Genomic DNA, 24,013 nt, shown 5'->3' on the forward strand with positions numbered 1-24,013 from the left:
TGATTAGCAATTTGGCAAAAAAAAACACCAGACTTCCCAGAAAATTGACTTCAAAATTTGCAAAAATATTTTTTAAATAATCACGAATTACCACTTTGGGTTTACTTATATACTTAAACATCAGGATAGTGATGCCGGATCAACATTGGATTTCTTGCGTTTAAATGATTGTGACAGGCGTCTGAACATAGCCAACCTGACCAAATTCATTTCTTTGAAAAACATGGGAAAAGGATGAGAAAATGACAAGAAAATTACCCCAAAAAAATAAGCCCAAAAAAAAAACCTTGGCAACAAGTACAAAAAAAGAGTAAAAAAAAAAAAAAAAAAAAAAAAAAAAAGTAAAACATTTAAAATGTTTAAAATTATGTGTACTTACAAGACAATTACCCTACATTTAAAAATAATAATAATAATAAAATAAATGCCCCAAAACATAAAAAAAAATAAAAACAGAGACTTACCATTAGGCTTATGGTTACTGTTAGGTAAGACTAAGTTAATGCTAGGTTGAATATTAACATCCAAATGACAGCAGTTATGACATACAGATACTAGAATTTCACTTGGGCAAATACAATCTACAGTGCTTCAATTCTTGGAGATGGGATGCTCTTCTTTGTTGCAGGCTCACTTTGTGATTTAGAGGGCTGTATATTTACATAAAAATCTCGCTTTCTGCAGCTGTAAGTGAAAAAATACTTTAAAATGTCAGGAGAAAATGACATTTGTCAGGTCAAATCATACCAGATAATGCCTCCCCACAGCAGAGAGAAGACCACAAAGAAAATCAGGGAGCCCCAGATGACAAAATGATTGATCCAAGTCCAGTAGTGGGTGTCGAGAGCCAACTGCAGGAGAGAGACAGGCATAAGAAAGAGGGAAGAAAATTAAAAATGTGATCAGTCAAGTGGTGTTCAATCTTAAAGGTCATTTTGAAATAATACCAACAACAAGCTTCCATCTGTCCTCACCATGCGAGGATGTGCAGATTGGATGCTCTCTTGTGTACATATTTGTGAGTGTATGTGTGTGTGTGTGTGTGTGTGTGTGTGTGTGTGTGTCTGTACCTTGAATGTGACAGTGAAGACGAGCACAGTGAAGACCAGCGTTCCAAACGTCCAGTTTCCAAACATCTGCACACAGGAGTAGGCAGGGTGAGAACAGCTGCAGTCACACACCTCAAATGTCATGATTTCAATGTAAACCACATTTCATGTCGGATGGAATATAGATTTCAATTCAATGCATTTTGTCAAAAGAGCAAGTACTTATAGTATGTTGGGATTTGGAGCAAAGTCTATTTGCTGCTTAATATCAAGTATCACAATTACTTTGGCAGTGACAGACATAGAACTTGCAATGTCAAGGATGAATGCAATCTTGCTCATTGCCGCAGTGCTTATCTTTTTAAATATACATGATAATCATCTGCTATTGCGTTCAAAATAGTTATTCTATAGTTATACGTGTTCTTCTGTGTAGTCAGACTTTGAGTGTTAGATGAAATATCCATCCGTGTTATGTTAATGTATGGATGATGTGTTGACAGAAATGACATGAGGTGTAAGGCTGAACTGGGGGCGTCCCAGTTTGCTTATAAAGGGATAGTTTGTCCATTTTGAAAAATGTGGTATTATTTCACTCCACCTCTAGCTGTTCTGTAGGACAGTAGTGGCCCTATCTTCCTCTCCTTGTTACTGAGTGCTGGATACTGGCTGGAGGCTCCAAATGCTAACTGTTAGCCTCCTGCCATTGAGAAGGACTTCCCCCCAGCTAACATTCTGAAAAATAACCACTTTAATCCACTCAGTATCCAGTACTCAGTAGCAATGCACAATGCACAGTAGCACCACTACTGTCCCACATACCAGCTTTTTTTTTTTTTTTCAAAATAGGTGAACTATTCCTTTATTACTTCAGTAATGGCTTTCATACTTCATCCCAAGCTCATACTATATAATGCACTCGATACTGTCAAGTACCTAACATGCTTTGAATATATGACGTGCATTCTATGATAAACATACCATGTATTAAATATGATGTCATGTTCATCCCATGTGCTAATAATGAATTCTTGTATTTTGTTAATATCCCCATGATATTAAGATGATGATGGTCGTAGGAGCAAAGTCAAGCCCTTGCTAATGCTAAATGTTCTTTCAAATCCATTCACTTAGCACTTTAATTTACTCTCTTGACCACATAATAAATAAATATGATTCTGGCTTGACCCTGTCACAATTTACCCTTGTATCTGCTAATTTAGGATTGGCACTGGCAGAAACTTTGCTGCCTTTAGCTAATGCCATGCAATAAACCATCATCATATCACAGAAAATGAAATTGCTGAGGGTTGTGTTAACTGTTACTGAATTGCTTCATGTCCATGAGAAAGTTTAATAAATTCAATGTAAGAATAAATAAAGTAAATAAAAAAAAACAAAACATGAAAAGGCAAAACTGTTCCTTCTCTAAGGGAATCTGGCTGCTCAGTGTTTGTTATATCTGTGATATTTTTATTACCTTAATAAATTAAGCGAAAACATGATTTATGGTGAATCATTTCATTCGAGATCATGTATATAAATAATTCCAAATGCCAAGACAAATCCAGTGGGAGTAAATGATCTGGTAGCACTTGAATTGAAGGGTCTCTTACAAAGAGGAATGATAACATTGTGGTATTTGTTGTTACTCTGTTGCTGTTACCAGTTATTAGTGTTGTAATTAAAGGCACACGCCTCAGTTTTTGTGCAGAGGCCCCCTATATTTAAGGCAAATGGTACAAAAGCATTGTTATTATGAAGAACAACTCAAGTGCCCCTATTGTTTGTCTTTGCTCTTCGTATCTCATTTACATTTGCAGTACTTTCTTTAGGGTGAAAGTTTAGATTCAGGGGGCACTGTCGTTCCATATAAACAAAATGAAAGAGTGTGTCTAAAGCAAAAACACTGGAGTGACCAAACTGAAATTTTCTTATTTGAGTTTAAAGGACCATGCCAGTGATTTTGCATGTTTAGAGTAATATCTACCAAATGTATATAATTTCTGCTCATCTTTTCCTAAGGGAATCTTATTTTAGAGCTCTGATACAATTTTTCCTCCCTTTTATCCAGGCAGTGGTTTCCATTCATTCCACTACGATATGAAAATTAACTTTTAGAGACTTCAAACTTTCTTCACACCAGTACATTGTAAAAAAAAAAAAAAAAAAAAAGTCTTCCACATTAAATTTACATTGTTGTGTTTTAAAATGTTGGTAAAACTGCCATTCAAACAACAGAGTAACCACAGCTGTACCAATGTTTTTCTGCTCTAATAAGAGCATCATCAGCATAAAGAGACACTGGATATGTTCATTAGCTAAACGTCTCAAGTGTCATGTAATGGAAATGTAACTGTGATTACTTTTTTTTATTTACAGAAAACTGAATATGACAAAACATTTTTCTCTGGTTTGTCAACTTCCTGAGAGACCATCAAGTGATCACATACTGACAACTGCAACACACACACACACACACACACACACACATACACACTACGCACAGAACGAAGAATCTAGGGTTCAAGGAGGAGGTGGGTTTCTACACAAATGCCTACAGCTCACTGGTCTACATAGCAAGCACTCGGGGCCGGACATGAGATCAGTGATGAACAGCTATCGGATGATTGGTGGTTTGGTGTCAGGTCATGTGATGGGACAAAACAGGAAATGGGAAATAAGAAACTGAAACGAGGGAGGGATGACAGAGAGAGAGCGAGAGGGACAGGCTTACCATCTGTGTGTTGGTTGTCATTAGCTGGGAGGAGGACAGAGAAGCAAAAAGAAAAAGCAACACAAAGGTAAGAGGAGAGGAGGAAGAAGAGGAGAAGGCCAGAAGAAGAAAATCATAATGAAATAAACAACCATTTTGTGGCTGGAGAAGAATCCAAATCAGATGCAAAATCAATTGAAATCAAGCAACTCAAAGCAATCCAAAAGGTTTTTGGGTGAATAATGCTCCTTAAATGTGAAAGGAAACAAAAGAAAGAGCACAGGGGGAAGATGGTGGCAAACCCGCCATGCTGTTGTGTCTTAGATGTGAATGGGAGAACTCCTGCCATTCTGCTGAACTTATCCATCTGTCCTTCCTAAAGGGAGTCCTTAACTTTTTCAACCTGGCACCAAAATGAGAAATGTAGTCTCTTTTCCTGGAAAAAAAGCTCTGGAAAAGTCTGGAAGTATGGGGAATGTATTTTCTTATTTCCCGGACTGGAAAAGTGTGGGAATAAAATAAAATCAGCAAAAGTATGACATAAAGTTTGTTCAACAAACATTCAGTGTGACCACACGTTTCCTATGGACACAGACCCAATGTCATATCACACCTCTGTGTTGTGTGGACTGTTGTGAGGAATAATCTGTAGCAACAATACAACTTGACACATTGTAGATAATTACGTAAGAAAAAGTAAAAACAGTGGCAGTTGTTGTAAAGCATATTAATCTATATATTACATGGAAGCCTAAAAGGCAAATATGTAGTAAGGTATAGATATTAACCTGCTAAAATAAAAATAAAAATTAATTAACAAAAGTAGCACACACTTACTATTCAATACAACACATATATAGTGTTAAAATTAAATATCAATCACACTTCAGTGTATCAATGAGTCATAAATTATTCCAAATTTCCACATGTCTGTAGTGTTATTTTGAATCCAACTGTAGTTCTGGGCAAGACACGCCCACCAGCACTGCAATTGGTCATTGAATTTGTCAGCCTGTTGCCTATCCACTAAAACAGGCTTGACATAAGCCCTTACTCAAACACAACCCTAGCCTTACCCCTGTGGGTGTGTCCAAGAAAGCCCTCACCCAACCACAACTCTAACCCTGCAGCTGTGTGTTGCCCAGAACTCCAGTGGGTTTCATAATAATGCATCCAGCAACAAAGTGAACTAGGCTTACATGTTTGTTCAAATATACAACAGAATATCAATAGATATGTCAATATGTTGTTGAAATATAATGTATGGCTACTGGTATATCCTGAACTCTTATTGATATTTAACTTACATATCAACTGGCATTCTGACTAAAGTGTTACCAATACAAAGATAAATTAACTGGCATTTTGTTAGGACTTGACAAAATCATTACCAGATTAATAATTTATAAAAACAACTAAATAAATAAATAAGTAAAGCTTAAAAGCTTCCGGCTATTTTTCCTTTTGAAAAATACAGGATTTGTCATAAATGTTTTCAAGGCTGAAAAAAATCCTCTGAATTGAACTGGCTGTATTATGAGGCTGGACGGATAGCCCGTGGGTGTTACCTGTCCGTTGCTGGTGAAGGTCGTGTTGTCGAACAGGAAGTAAGCACCAAAGAACATCACGATGGCGTCATACACACCAAGGAAGGTCCAGTATATGAATATAGGCCAACGCAACAAGCAGTTCTTTGCAATATCCCTGGAGAAAGAGACACAAGCTTATTTCAAATATCAAGGCTGAGTCAGTAGCACCCACCTCCGATATGATGGATATGATGTAGATTTATCATAGAACTGATGAACACTACACTAATTCTCTATGAGTAGACCTTAAAGGAAAATATCCCCACATTTTACTTTTTACATAGCAAAAAACAGTTTGCAAATCATGTGATGGTATTAGAGATTTCACAAAATCTGTCCATTTTCAAATGAGAATTTTTGGTTGAAACACCCACCTTACAATGTTCTGCTTCTGTGGCTAACAAGGTAGTTGCCATTCATAAACCACACAACTGATAATTTGCTGTGTAAAGCATGTGTTTCCTGGGGACTACTTTCCCTGGCGGAGGGGTTTCACTCCACCCAATTTCCAGGAAGTATCGATTTTTCTTTACAAGTTTAAAGATAGACGGCCGTCACATTGCACTTGATAGTTTTATATGCAATATGATAACTTGTTCTTCCTCCCTGCATATTCCACCCTTTGAAACCAAAGTAGGTCAAATGTAAAGGAATATTTTGTCTCTAAGTGTTTCTTTCTTTTTTTTTTTAGCAAATAAAGTAAAACATTCAAAATGGTGCATGTAATTGTAGTTACTTTTTTGTGTTAATTAGAAAAATTTCCTAAAGAATGCACTTTTTTGAGTCTGTGAAAAGACCTGGAGTGACCTTCTCAAACCTGAGATGTGTCAGTTTCAAAATTTAAGTGGCTGGAGCCTTTCAAGTGTCAATGCGAGGAAACAAGTGGTGAGTCGTGCCTTCTAAATGGATGCAATGGAGGCAAATGAGCCATGAAGAAAGCCATTAGCTTACTGTATGTCAGTTAGTTACAGTGACTATGTTTGTCCATGTAGAACAGGAACGCGTAATGTGATAGCACAGCCATTCTCTCAGATTCAGCCCATTCATGTAATTGAGACAGATCCTCCCAGGGAAGCCAAACAAACATTGGTTATGCAACACTTCCAAATGTGCATGAATGCCTGAAGGACAGAAATATGACACATCATTCAGACCAAAGGGCAGGGATCCTGACTACGAGACGTCTCATGTGCTACAGTCATGAGTACAAATCCAGCTGGACGCCTTCCCTTTCTCTCTTTCCTTTCCTTTTCCACTGCAGGATTTGTGTTGACTGAAAACTTAGAGGACAAACAACCTCTGTTTAAGTGGAAAAATGCGTCACTTAATTATGTGACATCTTGTGACTCCTTGTGTCTTCATTTTGAAAAAAAAATAAATAAATAAATAAATAAATAAAATTATGTGTCTCTGTCACACTGGGCACTGTTGCACTGCAGGACGGAAATGAACCAAACTGAAACAGAATGAACCAAATCAATGCAAACTAGTGTCTGCCCTCAGACCCTATTTGAATATCCTGTTTGCATTTCTAAATAGTACTGGTTATGCTTGTTTTACTGCATTTTTTTTTTTTTTTTTTTTTTTGGCATTCAGTTTTAATGTTTTTCCAAATAAGTGTCACCACATAGAACAAGGACATCACATGAACAGTAACCACAATCATAACAACAATAACAACACTGGAACTATAAAAAAAAAAAAAAAAAAAAAAAAACAGCTATAATAAGAATAATAAGAATGAGAATAATAAAAGGGAAGAAGAACTTAGAGTCTACAGTGTTTTCAGCTTTAAATGCCATGTCAGGGCAGGGTAGGACCCCCATAACAGTAATAACCAGAAATGACTGTTGCATCCATCATCATCCATATGAAATTGTACATATCATGGTACATATCATAATGTCATGTTCCCCCTACTCAGCCAATGCCTCATGTAAGACCCCCATATTTTCAAGAATATCTCATTTTTCTTATTTAATTTAAAATTTAATTCTTCATAATTAGCTATTTTGGTCATTTCTCCCATCCATTCATTAAAGGGAATAGTATTGTTGCAAGTTGTTTAGATATTAAAATATAATTTATCCTGGATTATGAGGAATGTGGGTCAATTAAGATGCTGACACCCTGCTGGTTGGAAGAATATGTACCAGAAAAGATTGTCCCAACCCAGCCTCTTTGCAACTTAATAGATTCCTCTTTATCGAAGTGTGTTTCTTGCAGAAATCATATGTCCACTTTGTTTTGTTTCAGGTAGAGAAGTAGCTTCTTTCTCTTGACAGAAAGATTTGCCCCCTTAATATTCCAAGAAAGCTGCAACAGAGCTCAGTCACTTCTGTTTTCTTGCCTGTAGCCATCTGCATAATGTCCAATTTTATTTGGATATGTGTACCATAAACTAAGCCCTGAATTAAATATCTCCCTGTGTGATAAACACATCCATAAGAAAAAATCAATATAGCCATAGACAAGAAAAAAAAAAGAATCCAAACACTTGGAGACCATCGCAGAACCAGATATTTGCACAAAAGATACCACAGATTGCCATGACCAAACATCACAGCAATCTGCTGCCAACATGTCAAATTTCACATATCTACATGTACTGGACAGGTTACCATAAAAACTGAAGAGTCAGTGATGTCACCAGCAGTGGAGGTCCTGCACTTGTTAATATATAAACAAGCACTATTAAATATATATTTCTGAATGGCTTGGAATCCCTTCCTTTAAGGGTATTCTTTAGAGCCACTGGTGCAAAGTTTGCACAATGAAGGCCCTGTGTTATTCCACTCCTATCCATTTAAGAACTTAAAGCTGTGCTAATAAATATATTAATACAAAAATCCACCTGTTGTTGCTGAAACACAGAAGACCACTAATACGTCATTAAATTCACTTAGTTTGCCAAAATTATTATAATTCTAATTTAGTTGTGTGGTATGGTCACTGTTGAGAAATCTTCCTCATGCAAAGGGAGAGCAAAATACAAAACTTTTTCTGGAATGGAAGACAGTGAGGATTTTTAGTTTGCTGATGTCACCTTGCAGGATTTCTGGGTAATGACACAGTTAGTCTCTGCTGCCATTTGGAGCTGCCAGTGTGCAAGATTCCCAAGAGTCTGAACTATTCATGTTTCCTTCTTTGTTCAGGAGCCTAAAATAAAACTGAATAATATAAATAAAAATAAAACACGGTGCCTCTCAGGGAACTCTTCGAGAAACTATCGGAAGACAGATCTGTGCCAGAGCAACTCAGTGCAGCTCTGCATCACAGTGGGAAACAGGCAGACGTTAATTCTGCGATGCTGCTGTTTGCCAAGAGCAGATTAGATTTATTGAACCACCTGGAGAATTCTCTCTCCCTGCCACTTTTGTGTCGTGACTCAATGCCTTCCCTGAGATGAACAGATGAATATTATGAAAGAAAAAAAAAGCTGCCTTGGATGCCAGCTGGGCTAAATGACATGATGTCTGAGGTATCTTATTCACTCACATATCGCTCTCTGGCATCATAATCTGGATCGAGAGAGGCATGTGCTGTACAATGCTACTTTGTTCCTAGGGGCTAAAGACTAAGCTGGCTTTTGTTGACTTGTTCGATTCCAAACACAACACTGAACACTTGATTGAGCTTTGAGAACTGTGAAATTGTAAAATTGCTCTCATATCTCTGGTTCAAACCCAAATCTAATAGAAAAAAGCTAAAGAAAAGCTAAATACCACAAATAAAATATATGCTAAATACCAGCCACTAAATATAAAATACAAAAAGGACAATTCAGCTGTTCTGGGGGATTTCTCGAGATGGTTAAGATTATGCATTTAAAGGCACTTTGCAAAACAAAATTAAGACACAAAGCTGGGGAAAACCAAGTGCTTCAGATTGAATATGGTTAGGGGAAAAAAAAGTTGAAAAACTATGAATGAAAAGTGTATGAAAAACATATTGTTCATGTGGCCCCACTCTGCGTTAATATTATTTTCCATTTGACAAGGGCTTAAAGAGCCTCCTAAGGGTCTTTATCAGAACTCATGGATAGGCCTATACTTTATAGGCTTTAAACTCACATTTTATGTTTTAAGATTTGTTCTACATTGTGTACATCTCAATATTTTCATTTTCATATTTGTAATTAGGGCTGAATGATAAAGTATGGAAATTATATTGCAATTAATTTTTCAGATGTGATTGCACTATGAATCATGATTATAGTAGGAATGATTGCTTTGTAATGATTGCATTATAATTTTGATTTTACAGCACTGGTGTGCAAAATGTGCCATTTCAAGATGTACAAAAGGCCAGATTCACCTCATCCTTTCCAGTCAAGTGACAGAGCACTCGTACAGAGAAGACAGAGTGTGTATACATGCATCAAGAGCTGCTGATACCAACCTGTAGAGGGAAGGGTCCTTCTTCAGGATGTCCATGTTAATGTGCTGCTCCATGAGGCTATAGAGCAGGATGGGCAGGGAGGTGAAGCTGATGTTGTACAGAGTCAAATAGGCTGTGTCGTACAGCGGCTGGGGAATGGGATGGGAGGTGTGTCCCAAACGGAGTGAATAGAGACAAAGAAAGTGGGGAGAGTACAGTTAAAATCATTTCTTAAATTGTATTCCTTATAATTGCTTACTTGTGCATGGTTGTGTGTGTAGTTTATGTGCATGCAGCGCAGTTGCCAAGAAAAGAATGTTGCAAACCAAACCAAGAATACTTCAGAATGTCTTGTTTTTGTGTATAAAGTGACTTTGCTCCTGCAGACCAGGGTTTGAATCCAATTTCAAGTGTGAGCTGTTTTTTTTTTGTTTTTGTTTTTTTTTTTGGTTCAGAAACATTGACATTTCAACATATTTGTTGGTTTGCAGAAATGTAAAATGGCATTTTATTCTGGCCACTGGGTTGGTGTGTGTGTGCACCTACCTGTTGTGAGAAGCCACAGAAAAACTGGTAGAGGAACTGGGGGAAGATGAAACAGACATTCTGGGAAGAAAAGGTATAATAAAAAAAAATCAGTAAGAAAAGATAATGAAATATGCAGCTGTAACATATATTAAAGGAACTGTAGGCATGGTTCAGCGATAGCATCCTTAAAAAGATGTGTACACATTTTGGCAAAAAAGTTTTGGCTGTATTATTATGGAGGTTGGTACACCAGGCAGGTGGTTAATACATTCACATTTTATTTTAGCAAAGTTTTAGATCAGAAAATGTCAAGTTGTCGGCTGGTATTCAACCCGTAACTATGACAAAGAGAAGGGCCAGCACACCTTGTAGAAGAAGTATTGCACAAGCTCTGAGATGCGGATGTAGTAATAATGTCCATGGACGAGCAGCATCTTCTTGAGGTGTTTGAACTTGGGGATGGCGTAGTCACTGTTCCTCGCCGCCTGACGGCCCTCCTTACCCATAATGCCTGTAGAAGCATAAAGAGGTCTCAAAATTCCTGATGTTTGAAATGATGGTAGAGAGTGGATAAAAGTATATTTGCGTTCTTTCAGGGTTCAGATGACCCACTGATCTGTTCAAACACTGACCCCTGATCCCCATGTGGTCCTTCAGGTGTTGCTGATTTGAAACATTTAATGAGTCGTTCAAAGTCTTTCTTACAGCACCATGAGGTTCCACTATAGACCGAGTTGCTGTTACAGGAGCCACATCCAGGTAGAAAACTCATTCATTTGAAATGTGGAGGCTTGTGAGATCAGCACAAATGATTATTTCTGTGGTCATTATTCAGTCATAATTGTAATGTTCAAAGATATACAGTTAAGCAAGATGGTCAAAAAACTCTAACTTCTCTGATGTGATTATTTTGTGATTGTTTTATGTTTGTGTAATGGGTTAAAATCTACACAACAGCGCCATTTCCGTGCCGGTTGGGCTAATTGCTAGTTTAAGGTCAGTAATTTAGGGAGCTTGTTGGAAATCAGATGGAAATCTGAAAAACGTGACCTTTTCACGAGTATGCGACACCCCCAAACACAACAAGATTCCACCATTTTGTCTTGAGTTTAAATAACATCTCACCTGCTACTTGTTCTTTTGACCCTGTTTGCTCCAAGCCACTAAACTTACATGTACGTGATGCAATGGTGTTCTACTCGTAACTTATTGTAAACAAAATTGTGACACAGAGCCATTTTTGTGAAGAGTTAAAATCCAAGTCAACTGCAAAGTAAGAGTCAGTTCAGAGAGGTTTAACGTGTTAGCCATACAGTAATGCATGATGGGATGGCGTATCTGCAAGAATACCCACCAATGCCAACATGGGCCTCCAGGATCATGCTGACATCATTAGCCCCGTCTCCAATAGCCAGAGTTATTGGGTGCTCCTTGGATGCTTTTATAAGCTTCACAATCTGGGAAACACAGGCAAGAACAACACTGAGATGAGACTGGGGAACATAAGTTATTCAACCAGATTGTCCACCATGATCTGGGGATTCACACCAGCGATCTCTGTACCTGTGCTTTCTGGAGCGGCGCCATCCGGCAGCAGAGCACGGCACTGCAGTTGCGGCAGATTTCCAGGAAGATCTCTTTGTAGTTCCCTGAGTTTGAATCCTCCTGGGTGGGCTTCAGCACCGCAGAGAGGGTGGCTCCATCGATGATCAGACCATAATCATTATAGTCACCTGATAGACTGAACAAACACACACAGTATAAAGAACTGTAACTGCAGTATGACTACCTGCGGCTCTATTTATACTTTGTTTTACAACCTCATTTACTTCCTTGATTTCATGCACTTCATGTTATAACAGGCTGTTATATTAGGGAGAGAAACAGTCTTATTTTATTGGTTGGGTGGAGGGATTATTAATGACTTGAAAAGTGGCAGAGTAACATTTCCTTACACAATGAATTATCAGCTCTGTGGTTTATGAATGGTGACTGCTTTGTTAGCAGAAGCAGAAAATTATAAGGTGGGTGTTTCCACTAAAAATTCACATTTGAAAATGGAGGGATTTTGAATATATGTTGTGAAATCTTTAGTGGCCCTGCATGATTTACCAAACGGTACGTTACAATGTAAAATGTAACTAAATTGTAGTAAATGGGCCAAACACGCAAAATGACTGGTATTGTCCTATAACACACACAGTTACAGACACACACACACACAGCTCACCCAGACAAGTTGTCCCGTGTCATGCCTCCATGCTGCCTCAGGACGGTCCTGCTCAGGTCGAACAGGACGTCGTGAAGACTCTGTTCCTCCAAGCGCTTGGTGGTCAGTTCCAGAATCTGGGTGCTGCGTCGAAACAGCTTGCTGGCATAGCAGGTCGCCGCCGCCGTCTCCATTTTGTCACCCGTCAGCACCCAAACCTTCATTCCGGCCTTGTGGAGGGACTCGATGGTGTCCGCCGCCTTCTCCTGGAGCCTGGAGAGGACAGGGGAGGGCAAACAGAGGGATGGGGTTAGGTTATAAATTGGGTCATTCTCACAGCATAGGAAAAATATGTATAAATCAGCATTTATATGATCACTCACAGCTGAAAAAAGCATAATAGGTAGAAATGAGTGAAAATGATATCAATAGACATTTTTCACAGCAGCATTTTTGACATGAAGAGCAGCGTAAACACTGGTGTAACTAAGGACATTGACTAGGATTCTGTTTCATTCAGGTCTAGCAGAGCCAGGGTCCTGTTGTTGTGCTCTCTGGTTCATTGGAAGGGCTGAGCTTAATCTACAGTGGTGGAAAAAAGTTTTCGGACACCCCATGCATTTGTGGAACATTGCATTAAGAATCACTCTTAGGTCTTCAAGTGCAATTTCTTTTAGTACAGTCACAGCCAAAATACTAAACAAATCCTAAAAAAGCCATTAAAAACTTAAAATTGATTGGTTCCATAAAAATACATAAGAAATTTTGAGTACTGGGTCATACACCCAACATCTGCAAACATAGCTCGTAAGCATCATCAAACATACAATTTACCCGATAAAATCTCTTAATTAAAAAAAATCTCAAATATCTCAAATAAAAAAAAAAACTCAAATATTTGTGGAAAAAGATTTTTCCACAAATATTTCATGATATTTCATGATAATATTTGAGATTGTGTAAAATTTTAAGGGTGTCTGAAAACTTTTTTCCACCACTGTAAATGGAGTGCAACATTAATTAATATGATTAGTAACACCTGTGTTTACCCTGCTTTTTAATGGCAAATTGGCTGCTGTGAAAAAGGTCTGTTGATAAGCAAAATAACAGCAGATCATATAGAGTCAAAGAAAGATGAATGAAACACATGTACAACGTAAAAAATGAATTATTTAGAGGAAATGTTTGTGTAGGGCTGGTGGCTGGTGGCAGAGCCTACCTGTCCTCCACAGCGGTAGCTCCCAGCAGTATCAGGTCTTTTTCTATCAGGTCGTAGGCCTCGGCCAGCTTCTTGTCTCGGTCCTGCAGAGCCAGCTTGGCCCCGCTCAGCAGGTGGCACACCTCTTGGTACTGCTCCGGGCTCAGCTGACGATAGGCAACACACAGCGTCCTCAGACCCTCCTGCAGAACAGGACAGATTTATACTCTGTGATTAGATTGATGTACAATATTGGCCACACATCAGTATGATCCGCCTCTGCTATGATGGTTATGATGTGGTTTGTTTCAAATTTGCCACAGAAGCCCTTGACCTGTGATATTTTGACTATATGCATATGTATACTTGGATTTTTACCTCCGCCAATGGAGTTGGACAATCTTTTTGTTTGGTAGCAGGATATTTCAAAAGGTTTGGAATGTATTTGCGTGACACTTGATTCTGGAAGGGTTGATTCTGGGCGAAGGAAAAACTGATTAATTACTGATTGGCCAAAGTGAGGCGTGGCAGAGGGTGTGGCTTCACACAAAAATGCGTGAGACACAACATCATGGAACTTTGTGGAAGGGCTGGTCATGTGACGTTATGTGTCATGTGTCAAGGACTCACTCTTTTGACACTGATTGGACGAAGGGCAGCGTGACAGTGGAAGTGATTAACATTTGGTGAATTTGAAAGTGAAGGTATGTGCTCTACTTAATGCTTTCTTCAATTTTTTATGCTGTCATCTCAGAATAATTCAAAACGGATAAACTGACTTTTCAAATCACACATTGTCAAGACATTCTTTGTGCCTTGTACATGTGTATGAGTTAAAATTAAAGCTAAAACAACACCATATTAATCACAGCTTGTCAAAATTTTCAAGTGTTTTTGACCTGTGTGGATTTCCATGCACATCAGATGGTACCAAAACAAACAAAAAAAGTGCAATGTGAGTTGAGGAAAACATCTGAATTATGTAATCTTAGCCAAATTCTCCTTGATCTTCCAAATAATTCCAGTACATCTGATCAGATTTCAAAGAAAATCTTAATAATAATAATAATATGAAGTAACGTATTCACATTCTATTGTAGGTTCAGTTTATCATGCAACCAAAACTGAACCCGTGTCTGTGTTATTCCCCTCACTATCAGTTCTTCTCAACATGTGCTCATATGAATCATTTCACTGAGCTATTTATTGTCCATGGGAAACCACACAAAGCACTGTTTTAGAGCAACATGAGTACTGCTGGATGGAAGTGGGTCATGCTCCATTGACCAACTTCTTGTAGTAACCATGGAAACCTCCTACTAGTAGAGTCATGGGAAAAAAAAGTCTTGCTGGAAAGAACAATTTCAACAAGTCACCCAGCTTAAAAAAAACACTATTTACTTGTGTGTGTGTGTGTGTGTGTGTTTGTTCGTTTGTTTGTTTGTTTGCGAGTGCCTGTGCATGTGTGTATGTGCCTGTATTCTTACCACTGCGTTGTGCTCCACCCGAGCTCTGACCTGGTCCACCTTGCCTGAGATAACCCTGGGGAAGATGGAAGAGTCGGCCCCCTTACAGAACAGATAGAGCTCACCTGGACACACACACACACACACACACACACACACACACACACACACACACACACACAGAGGGAGAGAGAAGAGGGGTTTTAATGTCTTTGAGAGGAAATTTGTGCTCATATCAGGGTTGTTTGATTTAGTTTCTGTTTTCATCTTTTGACTCAAATAATTTTTTTAGTCACATTTTAGTCATTTGGATTGTATTTGAGTCTAGATTGTGTTGACAAAAACCTCAGTGGGTTTAGCGGATGAAAGCAAGTCTTAGGGCCCTATTTTATCTCCACAATCGCAATGAGCAGCACTGAGTGCTTCGTCCTACTGCAATCACTATTTCTGTTCATCTGAGCTGTAAACTGACATATCAGAGAGGTTTGGAGATGAACTATCAGCTTCATGGAGTTCATTATGTAAGGAATGAATGACTACATCACTCAAAAAATTCAATGATTTTTTTTTCTTAAATAAAGTAATAAATGTAATGTTACCTCTTCCAGACAGCAGCCAAGAGGGGATCATGTGTTTGGTCATCTGCGTGTGTATCTGTTCACAGCTAATCTTGCTCACTATCAGCCTCATATTTTTTGTGCACAGATGTGACTGTATGATGGTTATGGTAATTGAAAAACTCTTTTATATGAAAATTGATTGGTAATTCCTCTGCTGTTTTTTTTTTTACTTTCTGGTCTTTCAGGGGGAGATACACAGACCGTGCCTCTGTATTTCCCTTCTGTCAGTGGGCAGGAAAAGGGGTTTGGAATTGTTCCTGCACAGATTTACATGCCAAGGTCAGATACCGCGCCTGGCAAAGATCTGCACTCTACTAAGTGGACTTCTCTAGCTGAATGTATATTGCTGCTGAGCTGTTGGCATAATATCTGGCATAATGGGTCTCCTAAAAACCCACCCATGCAGAGCCGCAGCACCTGGAAGGCTGCAGGTATGGTAGAATTGATGTTATGCTGAGATCTGATGTGGTCCTTGGAGGTCTTATCACAATTTTTTTTTTTTTTTTTTTTTTTTTAGTTATTTAGTTTTTTAGTTATTTAGTTATTTGCAACATCTTCCTCATTTAAATGCATCTCACATTTTAGTCTGCCAGCCCTACCACTTTTACACAAGAGTGACAACAACATATAAAACAGGCAAAGTGTGTTTCCAGGTCACCAAAACACCAGCTGGTCATAGCACTACTTGCAGCAGTCTTTTGACACCCACAAAAATGGGACACTTAGTCTAATTCTACTCAATCATTTTTCACATTTTTTCTCTTCAAATTCCTCATTAAATTACTTGTTGCTGACTTTTTACGCATAGACTAATCTAGATTCCTCAGTTTCTTGTATTTTTTTATCCAGTACTTTTGCAGTACTTAATAGCACTTAAATATCAAAAATAAAGTTTATCAAATATCTATTCCCTTCATTGTGTTTTCATTTGTCTATTTCTAGCATTTTCATTTCATTTGTATTTGTAGCTGAAAATGTCCTCCTAGCTTCTGTAAACAAAGGTTAATCTTTGTTTCATTTTTGGCTCATTTTTGTCCTGAAAAAAGTGTTTTGTTGTCAATGAAATTAGCACTGGCTCACATGCTTCCACACACAGACACACACACACACATGCACACACACTAGTGTGATAGTGTGTATTACCAGTGGTGTCTCTGACGATGACGCTCATCCTCCGTCTGACCGAGTCAAAGGTCAGAACCTCCAGTAGCTCAAACCTGATAAAACACAAACATGTCAGCATCAAGCAAACTAATCTGCATCCTACAGTAAACATCTCTCTGCAGCATCTGTTACATCTAGTTTGTGCACAATATTAATATAATTACTCTTAGTAGTAGTAGCAGTAATAGTCAGAGTAAGGACGTAGGTTTCACTTTAAATCCCCGAGAGGCAGCCTACATTTTTATTAATCTTTTCTTGAAGTTTAATAACAGACAAATCATGTCTGTCTGTAACAAACAAATCATATCTGACTGCAGCAGGAAAACTAGCATGTGCGTATTCAAATAATATAAAAAATAAAAATAAAAATATGGGTAAATATTACATAAAACGCAAGATCTTTGATAGTAAATGAGTGACTGGTAGGAATGGAACGATACGCTTATCTCATGATATGATGCACAATATGGGGTTCCCAATTTGATATAACCCCCGTGGTTGATTTACAGTGTTCTAATTTCAGTTGCACTGTATTTTCAATTTTTTCAAATGTTTGGCATCATAAACTGTTGCTGAGGGTAAAGGCAGAAACAAAGTAAGAGATAAGACAGTGTACGGTATGAGGGAACACACTCACCTCTCAATCTCATCCTCCCTGTTTAGGATCTCCATGTGACTGTCCTTGAGTCTCAGATAGGTGAAACCAAGCCTGAGGCAGAGAGGAGCGTACCATTATTGGAAAATAAAGGGCGGGTGGTGTGGGGGCAGCTACTGGAATTTGACTTGGCAAGCTTGAGGGATATCACAATCGCTGATTTAGTAAAATTGTTATGAATGATGATAGTGTGTGGTGGGTCAGCGGATAAAGCAGCAGGGGAGTAAGCATGGTGCTGAATGGGTGAACCAGTGTGTGTGTGTGTGTGTGTGTGTGTGTGTGTGCACTCCACCTCTTCATGCCCTCCACCAGTGCCACCTCGTCAGGGGAGGAGGAGATGTAGAAGGAGGTGGCCTTGCCCTGGTGGATGCCCTGCTTGATGCCGTCCACTGTCTCCTCCTCCTTCACTTGGACCGTGTGGCACAAACACAGCGCCCGGAAGAACAGCTCCTCACTCTCCTGTGGACGGCCAGCACCGCGTTAGAAACAAACACACCCGCCCACACACCCACACACACACACAAAGAGTGAAACTGCACTCACCCTGGCCCCGGGACCTGGTGATGAGTCGATCATGTCCATGCTGTCTGCACCGGGCATTACCTGGCCGTTGCAACACAAATCACTCAATCAGCCGATTAGATTCATCAGTATATCAATCCATCCATTTAATGTGATTAGATAAAAACTTTGTTGATCCATGTGGGGACCCATGTGTCAAAGAAGAAAACTAAAAACTAAAACTAAAACTAAAAAAGATTAAAGTCATAAATTTATGAGAAAAAAATAGGATATTCTGTGCGATTAAATTCATATACAATCTCAAAATTTGAGTTTTGAGGGCTTACAATTCCCTTGAAATTGTTACCTGTAAAATTATATTTTAACCTCACCACTTTGAAAACTATTTGTCAATGTTCTGGTATGACATCTAGCAATTTAATAGCAGCTGTTTTCATATCGGGCTCCTTAGACTAAAATAATTTCAAATGCAGGGTCCGTGACTTAATGAAAATCAAGTTGGGGGTCTGGAACATGAAAAAGGTTGAAAATTCCTGATATAGGTTATAATGCATTTGTCAGAAATTGATATAACTGATGTATATTCATCATATGATGTATCTGAAAATGGCAAATAGTGAATCAAATTATTGAAAAGGGAGTGAAAAGAAACAAGAAAGTGTTTGAAATAATAAAATAATAAAAAAACAGTGAGGCCACTAAAGCAGCAGATGGCTCTCTGTTTAAAAAAACAAAAAGCCTATTCAATTACTGTCTGATGGCACACGAGCATAAATAATGAATGTGGCCTTCTAATGTGGTCTGGTGAATGAAACAATCACCCATGATCCATTTAGAGCTCCTATCTGCTAATTATGATCAGGAGTCAGTTGATCAGTATATTCCCATCAGCCACCTCTCTGTCCATCAGGACATTACCTGGCCATTACAGATGGCATGAGGGACGTAGACATGTCCGTCCACACAGCATTCGATGAACTCCATGTTGTTCTCTGTCAGAGTCCCTGTCTTGTCTGTAAACACATACTCCACCTAGAGGGAGAGGGAAGTGAGCGTTAGAGTGAGTGAGTGTGTGTGTGTGTGTGTGTGTGTGTGCAGAGGCATAGCGGACACAGGAGATGGGGGAGGACACATCCTCCTCATTTTTGGAAGCTGTCCCCTCTGTCCCCTGCACTTTATCCCACCTACAAATTGTTAGAGTTCACTTATTAAATAGTCCCTCTGTCACGAGTTGGCAATCCTGCCTCACTGAATCTTTTTTTTTTTTTTTTTTGTCTTTTAAAAGTATTTAACCCTTTGAAATCCGAGCAAACTCACATCACAAGGTGATGAACAAGTTGTTAAAAAAGAGAGTGAGAGAGGCAGAGAGAGAGAGACTTTTGAAATGATGGCTACGCCCCCCTGAAAGTGTGTATGTCCCAATATGTCACCTGTCCCAGCTCCTCGTTCAGGTCAGACGTGTTGACCACAGCATGCTCTCCCAGCTCCTCGTCAAACATCTCATCGTCCCACATGATGAAGTAGGAGCCGAGAAACTTCTGCATCTCCACGGTGACGTACATGGAAACAGGAATGATGTAGTTGAAAAGGACCATGAAGGCCAAGAAGTCTGTGAAGGCCCTGATCACCTAGGAGGAGGTAAAAAGGGCGATGAATAAACAAGAAAGGAAAATATGAGCCGTAGGGGGTGGGGAGCAGGGAAGAGAATGGAGCCCAATGTTGCATAAGCTCTATCTGTTCAGGGTCCCTTGATAGAAATCTGTTTGGTTCCCCTGGATCATACTTCTGCAAAACATTGGCTCTACAAAACATTTCAAAACACACTTACAGTTTCCCGTCTGTCTGTAATGAATTAAAGGTGGATTACAAAAGCGGAGGGCCAGCAGAAGAGGTCAAAACATAGATAAATATAACAGATTTTTTGGGTGCATTTACACATGTATGCAGACGACATTTTTCTTATTCATGTTTCTTTTTCCAGTGGTCATGCTCAATCTGGTAGCTTGGATCTAAGTTTTTTGGGGATGTTTTTCGGGGGTGGTACACATCTACTCTCTGTTTGTAGTGAGAACCAGTAAAACACAGGGGACACAGTGATGCCTGCTGTGGGAGGTGGCTAGTAGACAAACAATTTTAGATCTGACGAGTGTTGCCAGTGTTGTTGATATTCCAATAAAGGTACTGTGTAGAAAACTGTGCAGGTTCTTTTGCTTTTCCTTTCCTTTTCAACCAGCTAGATTCAGCTATCAAATATCATGCTTATACCGTGGTTTTTGTTGAGTCTAAACACTGTTCATGACAGTTGATCCCTAGCAAATTTGCCCAGTGCACCTTTCATGTAATAGTAACAACTTGACTCACTATGTGTCTCTGCCTCTCGGCCTCGGTCCTTTCATTGTACCAGGGCTCGTCTCTGTTGGGGTCGGCCTGCCAGACGTACTTCAGCACAGTGTTGATGAAGGCCTTGCTGATGAGAATGCACAGGTACACCACCAGGTAGGCATTCATTGACCTGCAGGGCGTGGCACAGAGCGACAAAAGTGTGATGCACTGTGATTCTGTCAAATGTCACTGTCATTTTGAATCTGTATCCTCCATTTTCAAACATTCAGTAGATACACCACGGTCAACTAGGGGAAATGACTCTGGATCACCTCATCCATCTATTAATATGTTTGCTTATTCACTTATCCATGTGTCACAGTTGATGACTCAGACATTCCTGGTCAGCCCAGATTTTGACAAAACTTGGGGTAATGGTGCATCTTGTCACTTTGTACCAACATTTTCAAAATTGTACTATTTGGCCCACAGAGGCTGCCATAAGTACAGGACAAAACAAGATGAAATATGTTGCTGATTGAAATGACTACATCATCTGTGGAGGGGCGACACTGGGAAAAGAGATGTTTAGTGGTTGGGCCACAGGGCTTGAATAAAGTAAAGTCTTTCCCTTTCAAATTAACATACCAGGATGGGCGGAGCTGTAGCCATTTTTATGTGTATTGTTGCCATTGAGTTTGTAGTATTTAAGAGATTTTATCGGGTAAATTGTATGTTTGATGATGCTTACGAGCTATGTTTGCAGATGTTGGGTGTAGTAGGTTAATAAGAGAAGCACAGTTTTTGCTAATGTTCTGCTAACCTCATCACTAGTGCCAGATTTCTGCTTTTACAGTACAACATATCTGTTGTACAGTTCTCACTTTACAGCCCATACCAAAAACCTATACTTGCCATTTTATTCTGTACCAGTCAAATGACCATGACAAACGGTGGAATGACAGTTCAGTATGTGAAGTTTGAGGCATATATTTGGATGGATGTGCGGTACAAAAGACCATCATCGACCCAGTAAGGCATTTGGATGTCAGTCAGTGATAAATTCTCCTGCAGAACTTGTCTAAAGCAAATTCATAATGAAACTTACTTTTCTACAGCAGAGCGTTTCTGAGACTTGGACTGGTAGTTGAGCGCCATCTTGGTTTCCATGCCTGTATAGATGGCAACCGCTACAGGAAAGAAAGAAAAGAGAGGGGTTTTTTATGGGGGGAGCTGAGTGAATGGTATTTTCTAGTTTAAATTATAGAGCAGTATATGTAGCTTTATTTGCCATCTGAGAGCTAAGCGAACAGTATCTTTTAGGATGATAATTGCATCTTCTTTGTTTCCCATGCGAGGTGAATGCAGCATGATTATTCACTTGAATGTTCAGTGAAACATTACCATAGATGTACTCGGTGTTCTTGAGTGTGGCTCCTCGGAGCAGCAGGTTCTCCGATCCTAACGGCCTGCAAACACACAACAGTTCAGTTAAGCTAAGTTTCATTCTTGTAGTTAAGGTGTTATAGCTGTATTCTCTTAGGAACTTTTAGGACAATAACTGCTCAAGCCTTACTATAAAATGCATAAGATTTTGTATTACACCCCGTCAATTAAAGAGAAAATCTTTTACCAAATTTAAAAATCAAAAAACGTAGCTGTATGGAAACTAAACAAGGTATCCAGTGTTCTTGTCAAACTTTTACTGGACAAAATGAAAGTAACAGGAAACTGATTCACTGTCACAGAATGACAACTAAGTCCCAATTTTTTAAAGACTTTAATGTCTGCAAAAACTTTTAGCATGTTCAAAAACAATGACATAACCCCTGATTTTGCATGGAAGTCTTAATGTTGACTTTGAACCCAAAAATGTTTTCCACTCTAACGGCTTCAGGAAATCTGGGCCTAAATATGATGAAAACCAATTGGTGGATTGGGGTGGGAATTAGTTTTTGGAAAAGTTCAATTTGATAAAGTGATAATATTACGTGAGTCCCCCGATTGAATTACCTTGCCACTGGCTCGTTGTTCATGTAAATGTTGATGCGGCCCACAAATCTAAATGTAGGACAGAGAGAAAGATGAGAGATGTGATGGGACGTGTGCTGCAGACATTTTTTTGGCAAATGATTGTATTTCAAGGGCGTATATATGTATTGTACTGACTTGTACAGGTCAGGCTGCGGTTGTTCACATTCTATAGTGGCCTGGATGGAGTCCACCTCCTCCTCTCTGTTATAGGCCTTGGTGTCCTGAACTGCATAGTATGTCTGGAGAGGAGGGACAGAGGGAAAGATGGAGAAAAAGATGCAGTCAGGAGAAATGAAGTTAGGTGCAATACAGGATTGATTTGAAAATGTTAGTTGCTTTGTTTTTTAAGTGACACATTCTGCCAAATCAATATGTGCTTTTAAAACACACTTTAGACACTGTCTAGGCTCATCTCACTTGCCATTGGAATAATATCAAGGCATCACCATTATTTTGACATATTGATGTTTAAAATACCTTCCTGTTTCAGAATGCAACATTATCTAATTTGTCAAAGCCATTTACAGTTGCCAAATTGACCGTTATTATGGCCCAGCAGGAGCTTCCAGCACATCAATATCAGGATCAGTACTGATGCAACCAGTGAAAATATGGTCTGTGACAATCTGTAAATAGGGCCTAGGTTACAAAATAGCAAACCTCTCCTTTAAGTTACGTATTGCTGCAATTTATTGGATGTGTGCTTGATGTCTGTCTTTAATTGTCTTGTTAATTGTACTGATCAGGAGTAGTGCTCCTAATTTTTTGTACCTTTTCAATGACAGTAAAGGCTTTCTATTCTATTCTATAGCTTTGGTGCTTTTGACTTAGTGCAGGGGTAAGCTTTGTGCAATAATAGAGTCTCTGTGCAGACTGTCCTCTTTTATATTTCATCTACTGTCTTGCATTTATTACAAACAATCCTGTTATCGTTTATGTAAACATAAAATCACATCACTTATATATGATCTACACTGTGTGGAACTGGAGGGCAAACAGAGGGTGGATGCTGGTTCTCCCCTGACAAACAGCAGGAATCTGAAGTTAAACCTGCTGCTTTGCCTTGGAGGTTTCATTTGAACCTACTTTTACTTCAGGACTAACACTAACCTTTGACCCAAAAAACAGATCATTTAAATCAAGATTAAGATAAATCTGGAACTATTTCAATCAATGACACAGAAAGTGAATTCCACCTGAAAAGACTGTGTTAGTCTGGGACTAGGCTTAATTCCTGTCTGGGAAACCACCTAATAGTCATTACCTTTGCCTTACAGGTGAAAGCAGACTTATTCTGTGTTACTGGGACAGGTTAAAAGAAGAAGGTTCTGAGTGGTTGTTCTAGACTTCCAAAGCAAAATTTCCTTAGTAGTAAAAGTATACTTATTACTTTAGAACAGATAAGGTGAGGTTAAAGTGGGATGAGGGGAAGACTACAGGTTAGGAAGCTTGGAAAACATTGCAAACAGTCTTAATCAGAAAGTTGTACTGTTATTGAACTGAAAGCGACCCACAACAGTAGAGTGTGACAGGTCCTGTACAAGCTCTCAGATAACAGCCA

At 39.0% G+C, this 24,013-nt stretch overlaps 1 protein-coding gene across 4 annotated transcripts in view; it reads right to left on the reverse strand.

The window, feature by feature from the left end:
- atp11a (ATPase phospholipid transporting 11A) overlaps positions 1-24,013 on the reverse strand; it is a 74,115-nt gene that overhangs the window by 10,068 nt on the left and 40,034 nt on the right. For 3 of the 4 annotated variants that reach the window (XM_030067012.1, XM_030067005.1, XM_030066987.1), the window contains exons 7-29: positions 22,588-22,691; positions 22,432-22,479; positions 21,823-21,887; positions 21,527-21,608; positions 20,458-20,608; positions 19,527-19,724; positions 19,015-19,128; positions 18,118-18,177; positions 17,867-18,033; positions 17,557-17,628; positions 16,899-16,972; positions 15,157-15,260; positions 13,691-13,872; positions 12,493-12,744; positions 11,826-12,003; positions 11,617-11,719; positions 10,628-10,773; positions 10,281-10,340; positions 9,756-9,883; positions 5,334-5,469; positions 3,787-3,810; positions 1,071-1,136; positions 748-851 (exon numbers count right to left, since the gene is read on the reverse strand). In XM_030067012.1, the coding sequence (XP_029922872.1) occupies positions 748-851; positions 1,071-1,136; positions 3,787-3,810; positions 5,334-5,469; positions 9,756-9,883; positions 10,281-10,340; positions 10,628-10,773; positions 11,617-11,719; positions 11,826-12,003; positions 12,493-12,744; positions 13,691-13,872; positions 15,157-15,260; positions 16,899-16,972; positions 17,557-17,628; positions 17,867-18,033; positions 18,118-18,177; positions 19,015-19,128; positions 19,527-19,724; positions 20,458-20,608; positions 21,527-21,608; positions 21,823-21,887; positions 22,432-22,479; positions 22,588-22,691 (2,618 nt within the window). The remainder of the gene's footprint in view (positions 1-747; positions 852-1,070; positions 1,137-3,786; positions 3,811-5,333; positions 5,470-9,755; positions 9,884-10,280; positions 10,341-10,627; positions 10,774-11,616; positions 11,720-11,825; positions 12,004-12,492; positions 12,745-13,690; positions 13,873-15,156; positions 15,261-16,898; positions 16,973-17,556; positions 17,629-17,866; positions 18,034-18,117; positions 18,178-19,014; positions 19,129-19,526; positions 19,725-20,457; positions 20,609-21,526; positions 21,609-21,822; positions 21,888-22,431; positions 22,480-22,587; positions 22,692-24,013) is intronic. The other variant, XM_030066996.1, reaches the window with a different exon arrangement.

The sequence above is a fragment of the Myripristis murdjan genome, chromosome 2 (genome assembly GCF_902150065.1).
Source record: "Myripristis murdjan chromosome 2, fMyrMur1.1, whole genome shotgun sequence".
Classification (NCBI taxonomy): domain Eukaryota; kingdom Metazoa; phylum Chordata; class Actinopteri; order Holocentriformes; family Holocentridae; genus Myripristis; species Myripristis murdjan.